The sequence below is a fragment of the Diplotaxodon limnothrissa genome, linkage group LG17 (assembly GCF_057381915.1).
Source record: "Diplotaxodon limnothrissa isolate DT_005_m linkage group LG17, D_limnothrissa_male_GT1.1, whole genome shotgun sequence".
Classification (NCBI taxonomy): Eukaryota; Metazoa; Chordata; class Actinopteri; order Cichliformes; family Cichlidae; genus Diplotaxodon; species Diplotaxodon limnothrissa.
This window is the reverse complement of record NC_140612.1, coordinates 32,744,731-32,765,843: the sequence shown is the minus strand read 5'-3', so window position 1 is coordinate 32,765,843 and position 21,113 is coordinate 32,744,731. Positions and strand designations below refer to the sequence as shown.

At 40.1% G+C, this 21,113-nt stretch overlaps 1 protein-coding gene across 1 annotated transcript; it reads left to right on the top strand.

Moving 5' to 3' along the window:
* Positions 1-14,793: 14,793 nt before the first annotated feature.
* Positions 14,794-15,858, top strand: tmem229a (transmembrane protein 229A). Its single transcript, XM_085375939.1, has one exon. It carries the CDS (start codon positions 14,794-14,796, stop codon positions 15,856-15,858), a length of 1,065 nt encoding a protein of 354 aa, XP_085232065.1.
* Positions 15,859-21,113: the final 5,255 nt, after the last annotated feature.

The window sequence follows — 21,113 nt, the reverse complement described above, 5'->3', positions numbered from 1 at the left end:
AAAAAATGGGAGACGAAGAACATGCAGCAGTCGGGTTGACAAAAGAGAATCTTAGACTATAATGCTTGTAAAGAAAGAAGTGTTTGTGTTTCATCCATCCAACCATTTCGTTAAATCCAATTCAGGGTCGTGCATGGCTGGAGCTTATCCCAGCTTTCATGGAGCGAGAGGTGGGGTAAACCCCACACAGATCACCAGTCTATCGCAGGGCTAACACAAAGACACAGACGTATGTTCATGTTTTTCAAATCACACACTGCAAATTCAGTATATTGTCACAGTAGAGCTCTAAGCTAAATGCTAATATCGGCAAGCTCACAATGACAGTGATAACAGCTTTATACTCTGAAAGCTGTGCACACTGGAAGAGAAAATAGTTGCCCCCATATGAGTAGAAATGGGTCAGGGAGCACAAATATGATATGAATAAGGTAAAGTTTTTGTATTTGTAAAAGCCCAGAAATTTTTGACCACACTTTGTATGTGTTAGCAAGCTACAGTAGTTATCGTAGGAAGTTGTAAAAAGAAGAAAAGCACACTCCGAATTTCCTAAATCTCTGAGTAAATCTTTCCAAAGCTTAACAGATCTCAACTCAGTAGAGCACCTTTGGGATGTGGCAGATTTGCCTCATCGATGTACAGCCGGCAAATCTGTTGCAACTGCATGATGCTGTCATGTCAGTATATGGAACAAAATCTCTGTGTAATGTTTCCATTGCTTTATGGAATCTGTGCTAAGAAGAATGCATTCAATTCAATTTTGTTTGTTTTTATTTTAAGGCAAAGACCCTACAATCATACAAAGAAAACAGGAAAAAACAACAGTTATATTAACCATTTTGGTAACAGTGGAAAGGAAAAACTCCCTTTTAACAGGAAGAAACCTCTGGCAAACCAGGAGGGAGGCGAAACCATCTGCCACAACTGGTTGAGGGTAAGGGGACAAGAGGAATTAAAACAGCTCTGAAGCCCAAAAGGGATCCAAACTAGTACTATGAAGGTGCAGCTAATGAAGTGGTGGGTAATTAGCCTAAAACCTACAAATGTGGACATAACAGGATCAGGATTGTCACAGTTGTGCGATTCGTCCTGCTGATGTCTCACATCTTTATCAGCTTTTGCCTAACTAAAAAGATTTACCTTGTAGCAGTGCTGCTTTTACATCTTTCTTTGTCTTTTCTTTACTTCTTTGACGAATAGAAAGACATGAAAAATATATATAATGTAAGTAGAGAGCCACAATTTACAGTGTTATCCTGACAGCGAGGAGCACTTGTTTGCACTCTGTCTATGACAGCAAGGGAAGAAAAATCCTGATGAGGAGAAGAGGTAACAAGCACTGCCACAGTCAGTAGAATATCAGTCTAACAAACATGAAAGAAGAAAAGAGCAATGTGAAATGCAAAAGCTATGCACAGGTAACAAAAAAAGGAAAACAAAGGTTAGGATGAGGTTAAGGGTGGAAAAGGGTGGAGGGAGGCTATTTAAGACAAGGGTAAAGGAGGGGTCACTAAGGTTACAGCAGGGGGAGAGGCGGGGCAGAGAGAGGAGGAGAGGGTGAGCAGGAAAATGAGATGTGTGATGATGGTTAGGAAGCACAGATTAATTATACTAGGAAATCTACTGGGAGTTACTCAGAAGAGAAGAGAAGAGAAGAGAAGAGAAGAGAAGAGAAGAGAAGGCAAAAATAAAGGAAGCTTGGAAGAGAAGGTGAGGAAAGCTGAAAGTCTCCAACAATAGAATTATGTAGCAAGTGTTAAATGAATATTTAAATAATATTGCCCATCGTCCTTGGAGAAGATGTGGTTCATAAAATTGTAGCGGAGGAGAAGCAATCAGTGAATACCAGTTGGGCGAGTGTGAGTCAGTCACAAATGAATTAGAATATCAAAAGCAGAGGAGAGGAGCGAGCATTCAGAGGCAGATGCAGCAAGAGCAGAGAGGTATAAAGCAAGGTGACACAGGGTGAGTCAGGTTGTTATGTTGCTGTGTGACCAGGTGAGGCCCGGAGGGTCTCAGGGTTGCACAGAATTTCAAATGAGGAAGAAACTGCAAACAAAAGCTGCCACGACATTCGGGAACGGTGCAAACCTCCAATCAGTTAGATGATCTTTATCACCTCCTTTCTCCCCCTTCTCCCAACTCCGTAAGGAGCACTACTAATTCCCATGTACTCATGCAGATTTCCACATTTAAGCGACAGGCACAGGCCTGCTTTTGAAATCTCGAGATGAGAAAAGTATAAAAGGAAAAATGCACATGCACGTGCAGGCTAGATACACAAACACATCACTATACCCAACCTGACCATGTGAGACAATATGAGAACATAGGGCCAGCAGTCCATTCAATAACAGCTCAAATTGGAGGAAATGGGTTCTGAAATTACATTTTCAGGTTCTCATTTTAAGTGCATGACTGGAGATTCGCATTCATTTCCTGTGGGACAGAGGCGGAGGTGTGGGTAGGAGATGGGGTCAAGCGTCACATCAATCAGGCGTAGCGCAGTTTCATCTTACAGCCATTCACAACCTGTAACGAGCTTAACGGGACGAGAAAATGTTTTTTTTTTCTGCCCAATTGAAGAGAGGCTATCAAACACCTGGTGTGTCCATTTTGTTCATTTACAAGCGCCTTTTTCATGTGAAGCGAGTGTGCTAGAAATGTCCTGTGATGGACTAAACGTATTTGGATTGTGTGCCTCAAATGGAGTGACGTCCTGTACGATGACAGCAGGAGCAGAATGATTCCAGCCAGCACAGTGCGGTGAGCGTTTGGCCATTATTTGAGCCATACGTGCCCAGGAGGGTGAACATCATGTTTTGTTTTGGGGTTGTTGTTTTTTGTTTTGTTTTTTTTTTGGGGGGGGGGGGTTTAAAAGAAAAACATTTTGGTGTCAGAGGGGCCCACCCAAGCCATGGGAGTCTGTGTCGCACTGCTGCCATCTAGTGTGTAATTCCAAAGAGACAATATTTTGAAGCAGCACAAAGAGGATAGGGATATATACATATAAATGTACAGGTATTGCATTGGTGGTGCTGCATTTTGGTATTATATTGGTTACAATAATAGACAAGTTATTGTTCATGACATGCATGCATGTTGTTGCTTGTGTGTCATTTAAATACTTGAAATCTCTGAACATTAGTAAAGTCAAGTCAAGTCAAAGTTAAGTTATAAATGTACATTACACATAACAGTCACTAAATCCATAATAAATATGCACTTTAAAAGGTAAGGTGTGATGGAAAACAGCAGCAGAGCGAAGGATCTCATGTGGCATTAAGAGAGAGGAAATGCATTCTGAAATTAAGATGCAGTTAGGGCCCTTAAATTGGGACAGGGACAGCTTTTTCTGTTTGTGGTTCTGTACATTACCACAATGAATTTTAAATCAAACAACTCAGACGTATTTGAAGCACAGACTTTCAGTTTAATTCAGTGGTCTGAACAAAAAGATTGCATAAAACTATGAGGAAATAAATTGTTTTTAACACAATTCCTTCATTTCAGGGGCTCAAAAGTTAATTAAATCAGTGATAAATAGACTGGTTCTGTGGCACTTTTCTACTCCGAGCACTCAAAGTGCTTTGCACAACTGAAAATAAAATGTTAATTTCTAATACTTGGTTGAAAACCCTTTGCTGGCAATGACAGCCTGAAGTCTTGAACTTATGGACAGCCCCAGATTCTGCGCTTCCTTCTTTTTTAATGCTCTGCCAGGCCTTTACTGCAGCAGCTTTCAGTTGCTGTTTTTTGTGGGCATTTTTGTCCAAGGTTTACTCTTTAACAAGTGAATTGCTCAGTTCTGTTAAGATTAAGTGACTGACTTGGCCATTCAAGAATATTCCTCGTCTTTGCTTTACTAAAGTCCTGGGTTGTTTTGACTAAACGTTTTGGGTCGTTGTGCATCTGTATTATGGAACACCGCCCAATCAATTTGACTGCATTTAGCTGGATTTGAGTATGTCTCTGAACACCTCAGAATTCATCTGGCTGCTTCTGTCCTGTGTCACATCATCAGCAAACACTAGTGTCCCAGCGTCACCGGCAGCCATGCACACCCAAACCATCACACTGCCTCCACCCTGTTTTACAGATGATGCGGTTGCTATGGATCATGAGATGTTTCACGCCTTCTCCATACTTTCTTCTTGCCATCATTCTGATAGAGGTTGATCTTGTGTTCGTCTGTCCAAAGAATGTTTTTCCAGAACTCTGCTGGCATATGTAGATGTTTTTTTAGCTAAGTCCAATCTAGCCTTTCTATTCTTGAGGCTTATGAATGGTTTACAACTTTCAGTGAACCCTCTGTATTTATTTTCAGTCTTGGTAGACTTGGATATCAATACGCCTACCTCTGGTTTTTTATTTGGTTGGCTTTTGTGGAAGGCTTTCTCTTCACCATGGAAATGATTCTGTGATCACCCGCCACTGTTTTCTTTTGTGGACGTCCAGGTCTTTTGCATTGCTGAATTCACCAGTGCTTGCTTTCTTTCTCACGATGTACCAAGCTGTAGATTTTGCCACTCGTAATATTGTAGCAACTTCTCAGATTTGAGTTTTCTGTTTTTGCAGCTGAAGGATGGCTTGTTTCATTCTTTAGCCGCATGTTGTCTGTTCACAGCAAAATCTTCCAAATGCAAGCACCACACCTCAGATCAACTCCAGGCCTTTAATCTGCTTAATTGATTAATGACATAACAAAGGAATTACCCATACCTGCTCATAATATAGCCTTTGAGTTAATTGTCCAATTATTTTTGGTCCCTTTTAAAAGAGGATGGCACATGTTAAGGATCTGAAATTCCTAAACCCTTCATCTAATTTAAATATGGATACCCTCAAATGAAAGCTGAGAGCCTACACATTATGTCCGTGTCCATCATACATCTATAACTGGAATATGTTTCATTAAACAGGCAAAAAACCACACAACTTGTGTCAGATTCTAGAGTCAGCATGACAGGCTATATTTATGTTTTGTGCTGACACACCCTTTTATAATCATATTCATTATACTTTCTACATCATTTCCTCTGTCTTCCTTTTTATTTAATTATTATTATCTTACTAGGATTCTCCTGAAAAAGCATTAAAATGCACCACATTTACAAAAGAGACAAGACTGACAGACTGTAGGACATAAGCTCAAGGTCTACAGAGTTTTAAACACGGACACGCTGGACATCAGACACGCTGATAGGTCACTGAAGGACAGGCTGAAGTGTGGTAATGGTTGCATGAAGCATCCAGATCAAAGGCATTTCACTCACTTCTTTTAAGTCTCATAAATCTGCAGGAATTTGTTTTGCTGGACTGATTTTAAATGACAACTGCTCATGAGGGAAAGAAGCCAGCTTTATTGTTTGACTCCTCAGTGAAGTATGGCACTGAATAGTTTATGTGCATGATTATAATAACCAAGGCATTGTGAAACGTCAAATGTGCTGGAGCTGTAATAAATGAGGATTACTCAAAATAATTTTGCAACACCCTGAGATCATTTACAACCCCACAAAAACATTTTTTATCTGGATTAGTAATGAACTTTCATCTATTTTTTTTCTTCTCATGATAGAACAAATATTTGCTTTTCTGTGTTCTCCGATAAATGAAATTAAACTGTAAAATATGAGTGAGAGCATGGAGAAATACAAAGAAATCCAATATAGGAGGCAGTGCTGGCGTTTTCTATCTCTTTTGTGGACTCAGATGAGATCAAATGGAAGCTTCACTACACAGAATAATATTCGAAAATCCAGAAATGATATGAAGAAAATCATTTTCAGTTTGATTTCTATTACCAGGATCTTTCGCACTGAGGTTTACAATATAATACAGTATCATGCTGAGCCTTTGGCTTATATATAACCTTGTTAATTAAAGAATGGTCCGTATATTTGTAATATACTGCCTGCAAACACAAAGTCTACTGAATAAAAAACTTTTCAGTCTGTCAAAAGCCAAGACTTGTTAAAAACTAGTGTAAATCAGAATGGATTTTGAGTCTTTTTTTCTTTTCTTTTCTTTTTTTACATAGTCGCTAAGTTTATACAGCAATCTGTTACTGAGCTGCACCTACCAAGTTAGTTAAATGTAGCATCAAGATTCAGAGCAGAGATCAATGCAAGTGCCTATTTAATCAATAAATATCTCTAATTTTCTTCATGCACTGAAGGCGCACTGCACTCTTTCTACTTATTCTGTCTGTCAGGATGTGCATGACTAGCTGACTAGCCGACTAATCGTTGTTGCTGTCACTAGTCGGTACTGGACTTGCTAGGCCAGGGGTGCCCAATCCCGGTCCTCGAGAGCTACTATCCTGCAGCTTTTAGATGCATCCCTACTCCAACACAGCTGAATCAAATGGTTTGATCTCTTCAGCATGCCATCATGTTTGGCAAAGGCCTGATAACAAGCCATTCATTTGATTCAGGTGTGTGGGAACAAGGATGCATCTAAAAGCTGCAGGACGGTAGCTCTCGAGGACCGGGATTGGGCACCCCTGTGCTAGGCATTTAATCTAATTGTTAGAATTTTAATTGATGCCCAGGGCTGGTAAATTATAATTAACTTCCTCCAAAAGGTGATTGGGCTCTCCCTAGCCATAGGGTGAGGAGTTCAGTAATTATGGAGCGGTCCAGAGTTGAGCAGCTAGTCCTCTACATTGAAAGGAAACGGCTAAAGGTGTTGCCTATTGGTTAAAGTGTTCCAGCTGAGTATGTCCTACTGTGAGGAGGCCCTAGCATAGAGCCAGGGCATGCTGGAGATATTACATTCATTGGCTGGCCTGGGAAAGGGTTGAGGTTTCCCCATATAAATATAACCTGAGAAGGATGAAGAGCAAGAAGAGGCGCCATCATGGAAGGACAAGGCCCTACACGGTATGTACCACCAGCAGATAGAAGAAGTGGCTGATGTCAAGCAATCTTACCAGTGGCTGGACAAAGCTGGATTGAATGACAATCCAGCAGATAATAGGTAAGAGAAAAATCTGTGCCGAGTATGACCTGGAAGTCCTGAGGTCAAAATGGGAAACACCGACTAGGGTGATGGAGAATGACCAAGCTAAGATCCTGTGGACTTCAGATAAGTGGTGGACGAGCAGAGGAAGCCCGCATAGCAAGCTGGTCTGGCCCAGATCTGGTATCAAGCCGGCACTGCTGGCTGACTTCTGGCATGGTAAGTGGTATGTCATCCAGATATGGGCCAGGCCTGGAATAGATGGCACTGTCTATGTTCCTATTTTCCTATTTTAGTTAGAAGATCCAAATGCCATGTTGCAATACTATACTGCTATGGTAGCCAACCTTTCAAATGCAGGTTTGACAGGTTTGTGAGTGTGCACTTTATCCAAAACCTAGTGACGGTTTACTCACCTTTGCCGGTGGATGGCTGTAGCTCAGGAGGTAGAGCAGGGCACCTACTAATCAGGTTAGTGGTTCGATCCATGGCTCCTCCAGTCTACATGTCAAGAGTAAGAATGTGTGTGGCTGTAGTTAAGAAGCGCTCAATTTAGAGAAAGTGTATAAATGTGGCATGTTGTATAGAGCACTCTGAGTAATCCGGGAGAGTAGAAAAGTGCTATATGAGAATCAGTCCATTCAGTGTCTAAACAGAGTTTCATCATGTTACTTTTGCACTATCATGTTCCATCGCATGTTGTTATTACATGGCTTGATTAAGGTACACATTAGGCTGACATCTGGGGCCAGAGCTGAAACTGTTCTGGGCCAGCAGTGTGTCTGCAACTGGCCTTGTGCTGGCCCATGTGTGGGCCACATCATCAGATCTGGGCCACCAAAGGGCCGTCATTCTTTGCGGTATGTGGGCCATCTGTAAGCACATTGTGTGGGCCAGATCCAGGCCATACCAATTTTGCTATGTGGAAGACGGCCGTATAGTGATAGATGTAGCTATAGCAAGTGATAGCAACGTGAAAGAAGGAACAAGAGAAGCTCGAGAAGTATCAAGCACCAGAAGGAGCACAAGCGGTGAACCTCCTAGGACCTGGCATCCACATATGTGGACATCACATTTTGGGTTATTTAGACCAAAATACTCAATTTTGCTTTACAAGGGCCTGATATCCACTTACGAGGACATTATACTGCTACTGTTATATCAAATATTTAAACGAATATCCTCATATGTGGCTCTTATTTTTCTTAAAAACAAAAATAAGGTAAAAAAAAATCTGGTAATTCTTTGTTTTGACGTTCTTGGGCCCCAATATGCCCAAATATCAAAGAGAAATTAAAAATGCATACCGTGGAAGAGTTCGGGTCTTAGGAGGTTAATACTAATAACTAATGATTAAATGCAGAGTGTTGTGTAAGCAAATAGTGAATGGAAAAAAAGGTGAGTGTAGACGAAAAACCAAGAGCATCATTCCACTGCAGCCTAGACCTATTGCAGGTCTAGGCTGCAATAGGTCCAGCAGCCTAGACCTATTGCAGCATAACTAAGGAGGGTTTGAAGTCACCTGATCCAGCCCTGACTGTATGCTTTATTAAAAAGGAAAGATTTAAGCCTAATCTTAAAAGTAGAGAGGGTGTCTGTCTCCTGAATCCAAACTGAGAGCTAGCTCCATAGAAGAATGGTCTGAAAGCTGGCGGCTCCCATTCTACACATAAAGTTAGGAGGGTGTGTTACTGTTAAAGAAGAGGTAATGGAGTGAGGTATGTAATAGAGGGAGTGATATCGCTCTGCTGGCATATATATTTGACCCAGACTATTTGAAATGTGTTCTGCTTTCTCACCTCTAAATCTGCTGTCACTATTCTGTGACTGAGATAATACTAAGCCAGCAGAGGAGCGCCGTTATCTCCGTGCCCCAAAAAGACCACTGATATCTCTATTTCCTGTGCGGGTGCGTGCGCACAAATACACACACACACATGCATAAACAGATACACTTCTTTCCCAGAAGTGCAACCTACAGATGCATGCCGACACTCCCAGAAATCACTCAGCACAAACAACTTGCGCTGAATCTTTTTTTTTTTTTTTCCATTTTCTGTCTGTGAAACCATGACTGCTGAAATAGGTGGAATATAAACAGTGGCATATTCATTCTGTCTCAGCAGGCGCACACACACACACAAACACACACAGACGTCCTCTGAGTAAAGCAACCCAGGCAGAAACAGTCAGGGCTCAAATGAAAACACACATCTCGAGAAGAGATAAGCGAGCCGCGGCATCTTTCACGAGAGACTTTTTGTAGTTGCGTCAACAATTGTTGCACCGTGTCACCCACACCGCCTGGATTCACATCAAAGCCTGCGATGAAAATGCACTCAGTTCTCTTTAGTGAACATGAGCTCCACAGTAACATGCTCAGCAGTGCCCCCGTGTGGTCATACAGGGACACCGAGCACATTATTGCATTGTATATGACCATAAGACCAAAATAATGCATTGTACAACACTGAAGGCTTTGCAAGGGATTGCGATTTAAAGTTGTCTCGCTAACATTTTATACAAGTCTCTGAGAATTGAAGCCTCTCTGCTGGACACACTATGTGATCACACCATTTTTAAATCACCCAAGGATCTTTTCCTGCATTAAAAAAATGTCATCAAATGTAATGTTGGCCAGCATATAGACCAGTCGTGGGTGCTGGCTACATGTAGGATTAGTGCAGTCTGCGTCTGGCCTGTACAGCGTGGTTAAATGCGACTCATAAACTCAAGTTTCACTTCCTGATCGAAAAGTTGAAAGCCTAAAATGCTTTCTCACTGTGCGCGAAGCTCTTGCAAAGGCTGTGGGCATTTCGACAGCATAGTGCAGGCTGAGAGCGTATATTTTTGTGTCTACTGGTTATCACGTAGCCTATTGCTCATATTTCCACTAAGTTCAGTTATAAAATCATTGTGGTCACTATCACGTTTGCTATGTCGTGAGTCTAACTGTTGCTGGAGTAGTGGGTGATAATTCGATTTAATCTATTCCTCTGAACGACTGAGAAAGACGTTTTTAACCCATCTTTTTATCGATTAAAGATCACGACAGTGCAGCAGTAACAGTGAAGGAAACCTCAAGAGGAAGTAGAGAAACATCATGGTTAGTCTGCATGCAGACTGAATCTAATGACTGCATTTTTGTTTTGTTTTCTTACTCTAATGTAAGAATAAATAAATACATAAAACAAATTTGAACACGTGATTTAGGATTAAGGTTATCCCTCAATCCCTCAATACACTTGTAACGTTGGGTTGTGTTGTGTGGTTGAGAAGAGGCGGCAAAACACCTAGCAGGCTAGGCGGAAGGATACACACCCACGCTGGTATCAGTAATCCACGGTGGTTCTTTAATACGCACTCTTCAGCAACCGTATAAAAGCCCGGCTGAACGGCTGCGGCTCAACAACAAAAATGCCCAGCGTTCATACAACCCAAGCGCTGCAAACAAAACAAAAAAAAGGGTCTGGAAAAGAAAACATAAGTCCCTCTCTCGTTAAGCACGAGCGTGAAGGCACGTGTCCCCACAATCACAGAGAGAGAGAGCAGTGGCACAAACTGATGACACCATCAACCCTCGACTTGGGTGTCTTAAAGGGACACCACACCATAGTGGCTGTTACACACTGCTTTACTGTGTGGCTTTTACAAATGAGTTTAGTTAGCCTAGCACAGGGCTGCCCAATCCCGGTCCTCGAGAGCTACCGTCCTGCAGCTTTTAGATGCATCCCTACTCCAACACAGCTGAATCAAATGGTTTGATTACCTCTTCAGCATGCCATCATGTTTGGCAAAGGCCTGATAACAAGCCATTCATTTGATTCAGGTGTGTGGGAACAAGGATGCATCTAAAAGCTGCAGGTAGTGATGGCCAAATGAAGCTTTCCGAAGCACTGAAGCTTGTATTGAAAAACGGTTCATTACTCGAAGCTTTTCAACACAGTCCTCTCCGGTGACATCTGGTGGTGAAAATTTTGAAGAGCAGCTTGAATCTGCAAAATAAAACGGACTGCTCAATCATCGCTGCTCACTCAAGAGTGGAGTTCTCTCTGATATTGGGCCACCGTTCCGTTGCTTTGAACATGTAATTGGTTTTGTTTTCTCGATTGGGGGGCTGAAAAAAATGTAATGCGTATTTGCGTAATACATTTTGATCAATAAACTTTCCCTATTTAAACATGCACTATGGTGTGGCCTTTCTTTGCTCATAACTCCTTGATGTTGGTAAATACAATAAGTGAGCAATATATATAATATACATATGAGAATGCACAGCACATTATGGAGTATGCCCCTGCTGTGAAGTCCTGCCTCCATCTACTTGTCGTTTAATCACTGGACAGCTGGACAGGTTCATACAAAATATTAGATGAGGCCAATTGTCCTATACATATTTTTGACCTAGGGGTGGGATTGATTGTGAACTGGAAAGGGAAAATGCTTAGGGAGCTGAGTACGGCTGCATCGTCACTGATTTGTAGAATCATTTTTGATTCGATACAGGATCCGATTCAATTTGATTGGAATCTGGAAAGTTTTGCCTCAGTCAGAAATATTACAATTCTGATCATTTAACAGTATATATCCATAATTTCGTATCTATTAAAAGAAAGCTGACACATGTGAGACTTAATTAGAGATGTAAACAGAGTTATGAAACCTGCAGCTGCAGAAGCCAGCGGGAAAAAAAAGAGGCAAACACAGCGCGGACCCGACGACGCACCAAAATCTGACTCTGACGCGTCGGGTCCGCGCTCTGTGTTCACGTTTGTATGCAGAATCCGTAAACCTGCTCCCAGTTACTGTTTTAGCTGCATGGTGTTTGACGACATGTTGTGAGGTTTAACCTGAGATGCTGGCGTTTCAGGCATAATAACGTTAATTTACAAATCGACACGGGATTTTAATGAATCAATATCACTTTATTCAATTTAGCATGGATTGTAATCAGAAAGGCGATAATCAAAACCCACCCCTAATCAAGAACTTGCAAAGTAAAAACATGCTCTATGTCAGGTAGCCCTTTTGTTATTTACATTTAAAAAGAGGATTAGTGTTACTGTGCGCTGGCTGAGTCTGTTTCTTTTCTTAGAAATAGTTTCTCCTGCCCTGGAGAAAATCCACTTGCATGGAACAGAAGAGGCTGTGGAGTGCAGGAACTACACTGCAAGCTGGTAGATATGCAGGTATTCCTGGGTCCTGCAGACTATCACCTAAAAACAATAAACAAAATGATTTTCTAAACTGTAGCAATGTAATGTACGTATAGTGTCAAATACATTGTTGTAGTCTTCATTAGCTTTAATTCACATGGAAGTGTTCCTAAAGTCATATGCTGTAATGATATTTACATTATGAAAACATGATTTTGGACATTTCAAGTTTTTCACTTCGGCAGATAAAATGAATTGAGCAAAATCAACTCAAAATATTCCCACACGCCAGAACGTCCTCTCTTCCTCGCTGGCTCCATATCTGTCAGTGGAATGATCACCTCTTCGCTCTCTGTCACCATCAACACACTCCACGAATCCCGTGGATGATTCACTTCCTTATATCCGTTTGAATCAGGTACCGAAGCAGTTACGTGCGTAATGAAGCTTCGGACGTCACTGGTCACGTGACTTTTGCCAAACGAAGCAAGCCTCGACACAGTGCTTCTGAACCAGTGTGTTGTTTTTTTCGACACACGCTCCGGAGCGTCAGCTTCAAGCGGGCCATCACTAGCTGCAGGACGGTAGCTCTCGAGGACCGGGATTGGGCAGCCCTGGCCTAGCATAACAGCAGAGTAATCGGCTGTAATTATCATTAATGAGTCGTAATTATACAGCGTCAGGACGTCGCAGGGGGACGTGAGCTCAATTACTAACCACGTCTGCAGCCATGCTGCCTTCTCTATCAGCTCGTGTTGCGTTCAGCTGCTATTGGAAATGTGCAAAATCAGCACTGTGTTTCTTCACTGACATCAGTGGCTGCGCATCAAACTGCGTGATCATCATATTTATAATTTCTAGCATGACTGTGGGTTGTAGCGTTTTTGTTGCATACAGTTGGTTTCATATTTTATTCTATTATTGTTCAAATGGAGTGTTGTGCAAAAGTCTTGGATCACCCCTCATTTCTCTAAAAGTGATCTTGAGCAACAGTCTAATGGCAGGGGTAGGGAACTCCAGGCCTCGAGAGCCGGTGTTCTGCAGGTTTTAGATGTGTCCTTGATCCAACACAGCTGATTTAAATGGCTAAATTAGCTCCTCAACATGTCTTGAAGTTCTCCAGAGGCCTGGTAATGAACTAATCATTTGATTCAGGTGTGGTGACCCAGGGTGAGATCTAAAACCTGCAGGACACCGGCTCTCGAGGACTAACGTTTCCTACCCCTGGCCTAATGGTCTTTCAAAGTTTGTGTCTGGACACTTCTTTTATAAGGCACTAAACACTGATGTGTGAATTGATCAGCTATTAAGCAACAAAGTCAAGCGATGAGACAGTGTTTTATCTAGACATAAAGGACTTAGCTGTCTGTCACAGAAACATGTAATTTATTACATTTTTTTTAGATAAACCTTGAAAAGTGACACATTTTACAGACGTAAATTAGTATTTTTGAACCAACAAGAAGCTGCAAATCTGCCATTTCTTGCACATGTTCTTTTTCTTGCACATGTTCTTTTTCAGCTATTTATTAATAAGTGACTTTTATGTATATATATGCCTGTATATATTGTGTTATTCTTAGTTAGGGTATTGTCTGTCTTTGTTAATGTTTGTTTATAATGGAGCACTGTAACAAAAAATAATTTCCCCTAGGGATCAATAAAGTATTCTGATTCTGATTTCTTGGCATTGTTTGTATTTTGGCCTTTAAAAAAATGAGGAAACTGAAACAAGTGGAAAACAAAAATAAGAAGTGGGAGGCCTAAACATAACAAATGGGGGCATCTTAAATTACAAGGAACCTTGCCTATGAGAGTTCAGGGTATGTTGAAGAATAAACGTGGTCATGGTGACTTTAAAGCTCATTAGAATTGTACAAAATCCGCTTTTGTTTTGTTTTTTTTAATTTATTTGTTTTTTGCCTTATAGACTGTATTTCTATGTATGTTTGTACCTGTTTTAATAAATGTCTGGAATCGTTTCCTATTTTCCTTGCAAAATATTGGAAAATGTGGGTTCTTCATGACATTTTCAGTGTTGCATTGTAGTGAATGTGAATGTACACCTGTACATTTTTTCACATCTCTTTTAAACAGTTTGTAAATTAAAGCAACCAATGCATTCCTTTTAAAATGTAGGCCTACTGTGACATATTTTCATAAGTGGGTACATGTTTTATTCGTGCTGTAACAACAGAAAGAACACACATCGAGGACATACATCCCACCACTGGCTTCATTCTGGTCTGTAATTCAGCTGTCGTTTATGTACTATGCTGAAAAATATCACTGTGCCCACAAAGGAAAGGAGAAGACTGGCGGGTAATTAACATGTATAAACAATTCAGTTTCAAAGTTGAATTTGCAAATGCCTTATCGGGAAGGAAATCCGCTAAACAAATTAGTTAAACCTCAAGTACAGCCCGCGGAAAGGGCGTCTTGATGAGAAAAAGTAAGCGTAAACAGCACATTTATGGTACGTAGGAAAACTAAAACCCTGTCAAAGTGTACTCAGAAAACTGTTTCTTCTGGGGAGCACGTGAACGCAGCATCCCGTACTCTTGCAGGAGATGCTTTTAGTCGCAGCTCGCTCACTGCGCGTCTGCAGCACAACATAAAAGAAAACAATGCACAGGAAGGGGACAGCTGGAGCTCTCCGCACAGAGTGATCATGGCCGGTCGGTGGCGCGACGGTGCTCGCGTGTGTTCGGGAGAGCAGGACGGTGGCCTCAAACCGGCACGAAAGCTCCGCCAGCAGCAAGAACCGGGCTCAGACACCGGGGACGCGACGGAGCCGCCGCGAGGACTGCCGCGATGGATGCGGCTTTACTTCTACGGGATGCACGGCGTGACTCTGGATGTCCTGCTGTCATCCTTACAGGGGCTTTTGCACTCACGGGACCCTAAGCTGATGGGCTTTTCCTCTCCGTATCTTTGCATCATGCATTCGCTGACCCATTTTGCGCTGGAAAAGATCTACTCACAGAAGAGGTGCTTCCTAGGTCGGCCTGTGGTGTTTCATCTTGTTTTCTACCCGTCCATCTACATCGGGCTGCAGATTCTGATCGGGAACATTAACACTTTGGCCGAGCAAGTGAGGGTGGTTTCTGGGACTCAGCTGGTAGTGCATTACATCCTGGCTCTCTACTTCTCTCAGGTGTTTCACAGAGAGCTGTCACATCTACAGTATCGCCCATCATTCTCCGCTGACCTCCAGCTGGAAGGCAGACCCCCGCACGGTCTTCCCGGCTTTGCGCGCTTCTTATTCTTCGGGATGCACGGCTTTCTGGACGAGGTCCTTTTCACCTCTCTGTTCAACCTGGTGGAGAAGTCTGACAGGACCCTCAGCGGTCACACGTCCCTGTGGTCTTTCCTGATGTACGGAAGCTGCAGCTTCGTGGTGGAGAAGCTCTACCTTTACCTGCACTTCAGCCTGGGCTGGGGGTCCTGGCGACGACTCCCCATCTACATCTGCTTCATCTACACGTGGGAATTCTCGTGGGGTCTGGTCCTGAGGCAGTATAACGCTTGCTCGTGGGATTACTCCCACTATCCTCACAACTTCATGGGACTTATCACCCTGCTCTACCTGCCCGGGTGGATCTGCTTGAGTCTCTATCAGGACGTGCTGTCCAATGTCCTGCTGAGAATCAAGTGCACCAAAGATGTGCATGATTTAAGTGAAGAGAATGGAGACGTCAATGGACAACTGGAGCCAAACAAAAAGCAACTTTAATTCTAAGTTTGATGGTTGTAAACTAATATATAAGTGAGGAAGAAATACAACTAATTTAATAAGGGACATCTATTTATTATCAGGCAGTAAACAACAAAAATCAGAGTCTACGTTACACCTTCTAAAAATGAACATTTGTCCATATATCAAAATATTGGTAGCACTTTATAATACAGTCCACGATCAAGGGTGTAATAGACTTAAATGGAATTTACATGTAGACAAACTTGAATAAGAGGGTAATAATTCAACTCTTTTTTTTTTACAGGAAAGCAGAAAAATGTTCTTAAGTACTGCATTTGTAATTTAAGTAGTGCACAACATCTGGGTATTTTACAGGAAATGAGATAGAAATCAATCATTTTAAGTAGTGTATTATTTCCATCTATTTTAGTGAACAAAAAAAGATCCAAATTTTATTCTATATTTATGCTCTACTTTTTATATTGACATTGTGAATTGCATTGGTGTGCCTCAGAGTATAAGTGGGCGGATCAATCCAAATACTGTTAGATATAATACCGAAGCTAGTATTGGTGTTGGATTGATACTAGTGTGATAGGATTGAAATTTTGTTTCTAGGTTGGACTCCAAGGAAAAGTAAACACCAGCCCGATTACTCTATTGTTAAAAGATCACATGGGCCACCTGTGTGGCCTGCAGTATTTGCAACTTTTAGTTTTTTCTTCTAAGTGGGAAAGGTACTTTTATAGGTAATATAAATGGAAAATTGAATATAATCCAGAAAAAAATGCAAAAAGTACAGCATATTTACAGTACAGGATGGTTAAACTCAGAGAAAAAGAAAATACCTGGACATAATAGACTACTTAAAATTATAATTATTTCTTCTTTCCTGTAAAAACTTGACTTTTTAGCTCTAATTCTAGTTTATCTACTGCTAAGTACTTATAGGTAAATAATTATCATTTGTGGGTTTACCACTATCATTCATGCAGTACCTAAAATTATATACAGTATAATTATTTCTTCTTCCCTGTAAAAGCTTGAATTATTACCCCTAATTCTAATGAGTCTACTACTAATTATATCTAGATTAATATAATAACATTGTCATTTCAGATAAAATACATTGGCATACCAATTCTAATTCTAGAGTTATTGCTCTCTTAGCTGCGCTCTGTATTATAAAATACTATCAGATTTTTTAATACGTTTCATTTTCTTCAGGCTGGTGAAGATTGGTGTGTTCAGCAAGATTTTCTGTGGAGGTAATAACTTCTGGAAGTTACGAGTCGACCCTAACCCTCGTTACCTGTGCTTTTATTCTGCTCTGCCTGATATTTTAGGGTATAGCAAGGAATTCAAAACTTTGGACCCTAACTGTTTAAATTCAATTACTGCCGTTTTTACCCATTTAGTGGAAAATACAGTTGTAACATGAACAACTTTTACATGTCCTCATGACTTTGAAAGTGTGAAGATTCCGTTTTGTATGGATTGCAGTGACTGATTTCCCGTTCTTCACATATGGCAGATGTGTTTTGGATTTGATCGCTTACGTTATTCACCTATACATCAGCATGCTTTAAGTGTCCTATCTGCATGCTAAAATACCAGTAAAGCTTTCTTTTATTCATTAACTCACATGTATCAACTAATATTCCAAAGTCAGTATTTTTAAGACAGAGTCATCTGTTAATTTTTCACCTTTTTATTCGACTCCTTAACATTTCAAAACAAACTGCATCCACTCAGCTTGTTAACATGATCACAGAGCAATGCATGGCAATTCTTAGAGTTGATATAAACCCAGTGGTATATGTAGCAAAGGAATCCGTAGCTAAATGATTATGAGGAGACATGATGTTGCAGTTTCTTTTTCATGACCCAAACACTGATTTGCTCGAGTGCCTTCCTGCGCAAACTGAGTCCAAGCGACACAAAAAAAACTCAGCTTTTTATCTGCAAGTGCTACAATTGTGGGTCAAAAGGAAGTGCCTGACTGAAAATGGATTTTGGGGGCCAATGTCAATATTGATTTTTTTATTGATATACAAAATATGTGACTTAGTGATATATGGGTTAATATAATATTGATATAATATAGGCCATACCGGTTCACCAACATACTGTAGCAGCCAGTCACCTATATGTATCACCTGTATCATCTATATTCTCTAGATATTAACCTCCTATGCTGCCTCATTAGAAGTAATATGCTTCAATGAACTGCAAAGAAATGATTCTGCTCTGTGACCTTTTTGAACACCATTAAAATATTAGAATCAGTCACTTTGCACTTAGAATTAGAAACACGATGATCTTCTCTGGGATTGATTGATTATTTAGGTGACAAATTATTTTTTGTCTATACAAATTTAGAAGCATACTTTGCACAGGTGCTTTATTTTATTATTTTGTTTATTAACAAATATTCATATTAATTGTTTTTTTAGTTTTAAAGCCCTTTGAAATTCTACTGATATGATTAGCACTGAGAGCTGAACTGAACCCTACTCAGCCTAATACTTTGGCTACTGATTTTTTTTCCTTGTTTAACCTGGCAGCTACACTGGTGTTCTTAAACATTTACACTCTGTCCCACATGAATAACTTTGTACAACTTACAGTTTTTTTCCATGACAGAATAACTGTATTTTAATCATACTTAACTTTCGTGTTTGGCTGTGCACTTTTTGAAGATTTTAAAAAAATGACCAAACTACTTTTAAAAAGCTATAAAAAAAAAAGAACGTTTGAAAGAAATTGCACAATAACTAAAAAAAAATATCTCTAACTTGCAATGGCATGTACTGTATGACTTAGAATTTTAAATAAAAATACAATTTTCCTGTGACGCAGCTGGTATTCCTTCATTTCTTTAACATTTGCATTATTCAGCAGAGGCGCAATTACACCATATCTATGGAAATATTTACTTCCTGTTGAAGAGTCAAGGTTAAAAGTTAAAAGCAGTCCAGGCGTAAAGTGAAAGGGTAAATCAAACCCTTATACAGAGGTTTTGCCCTGTGGAGGGTGCGGTTTCTTTTTATTTACTGACTTGGTGTTTGCATTCTGCTAAAAGGCTAGGAACAAAAAAGGTCTGCCAGACACTGGTAACTATAGGAAATACTTGTAGTTTTCCATACCACAAGCTTGAACAAATCTCAGCAGATCCAGGCACACAAGCAACAGAATCAAGACAATCTTGGTTTTATGGCTGCAAATCATTTTCTTTAGTGCATAAGATAATAGTTCCTGGCACAACCTGATAATATGTGTGTTATCTGTAATTACTGCTTTCTGGTTGAGTTAGCACTGATATAAATCAAATAAGACAGAGAAAATTGCAAAAAAGCAATGTAATTCATTTAAAATTTTAGTTATGTGATGCTGGGGTTTTTTGTATAGTTGTGTTCACTTTCTCACTCCCTCTCTTTCTCCCCGCGACACCATGGAGATCATTGTGACATAAGCAAATACGAACATTTAGACATCACACACACCACCCAGAGGACTCTGAGTGAATACACCAGTGACCTACAATATTTACTGTAAATCACAATGGGAGCAACATACACCAAGCCTCATTAACACGTTCAATCAGAAGTAATCTGTGACTGCTGTTTATAAAAATGAACATGCATTTTCAACATATCTTTTGGTATCTAATACTAGGAAGTGAAACTGAACAGTTGGCTTGATTATTATGGCAACTTCCTTTCCAACACCTGAATAATAAAACATTATAATATGGTCCTTAAAACTTTACTAGACCAGCGGGAAATTCCATTAATTGATATTTCTCTAATAGTCGCCACATTACATATCTGTTTATGTCCTCATTAATCCAAATGTCTAATCCGACAATCACATGGCAGCAGCTCAGTACATTCAGACAAGTAGACATGGTGACAGAGAGTTTAAACTGACCGTTAGAATGGGGAAGAAAGATGATTTAAGTGACTCTTTGAATGTAAGTTGTTTGTTGGTACCCGTTAGCGGCAATTCTCTGGGTGAAAATGACTTGTTGATGTCAGAGGTCAGAGGAAATGGCAAGGCTGGTTTGAGCTCATAGGAAGGCAACAATAATTCAAATAACCACTTGATTGACCACATTTTGTACCGCTCCTCAGCTAAGAACAGGAAATTGAGGCTACATTTTGCATGGACTCGCCAAAATTAGACAGTAGAAGGTTGGAAAAACATTACTTGTTCTGATGAGCTTCGAATTCTGCTTCAACATTTGATTGTAAGTTCAGAATCTGGCATAATCAATATAAAAGCATCCTGATCCAAGTACTTGCTGCTTTTTTGATCCGAGAAAGACCCTTTATGACCACCAATCTTTTGATGGCTTCTTCCAGCCGGACAACATGCTATTTCGCAAAGCTCAAATCATCTCAAAATGTTTTCTTGAACATGACAGGTGCTCTGTTGAACTGAAATGGCTTTCACAGCCACCGTATTTCAATCCAACAGCACCTCTGGAATGCGATCGAATGATAAATCTACAGCAACTCTGTGGTGCTATGTGTAATGCTGTCATAGAAGTACAGGCAACTTTCTCTGAGGAATGTTTCCAGCACTTTCCTCATTTGTCATTTATAGACTTAAATAATCCACTGCTTGTCAGACCTTTTCTCTCAAGCAATCAAAAGCCACTGACAACGATCTAAACTGGAATAAAGGTCAGTGCGTCTGGTGATTCATGTTTATTTTTCTCACACAAATTATATTCGCTATACATTTGCATACACAGACATATTTTTAAAAGAGCCGAGATAAATTAAATAAATTACTGAGAATTTAAAATGAAAAATGTTTTCATTCATTCAGTACTTTGTCATTGCAGAGAAAGAAATAAAAAACTGCTGCAGTTTTTCTTTTTTTTCCATTTGCATATGCAGTCAAATCATATTCAAATACCAACTGGCTGTAATATTGTCAGGCACAGGTGACACATCTGTGATTTGGTATTGTGCTTGTAGTTTATAGATTCTGTCAGTGGTTTTATTCATAGTACATGAAGTAGCCCTATGCTTACTGAGTCGTTTTTTACTGACACAGCCAAAGGTAGCAGTATATATATATATATATATATATATATATATATATATATATATATATATATATATATTTATATATATTTATTTATATATATATATTTATTTATATTTATATATATATATATTGAGTTAATCGTTGACTATAAGCTCATCTTCTATGCGAGTAGAAGTTTGATTCTGGGTTCTAGACCAGACTAACAATTTAGTTTGTAACCACCAAAT

Excerpts from the sequence above, each read along its gene's own strand:
- tmem229a (XM_085375939.1), top strand. The coding sequence starts at position 14,794 with ATGGCCGGTCGGTGGCGCGACGGTGCTCGCGTGTGTTCGGGAGAGCAG.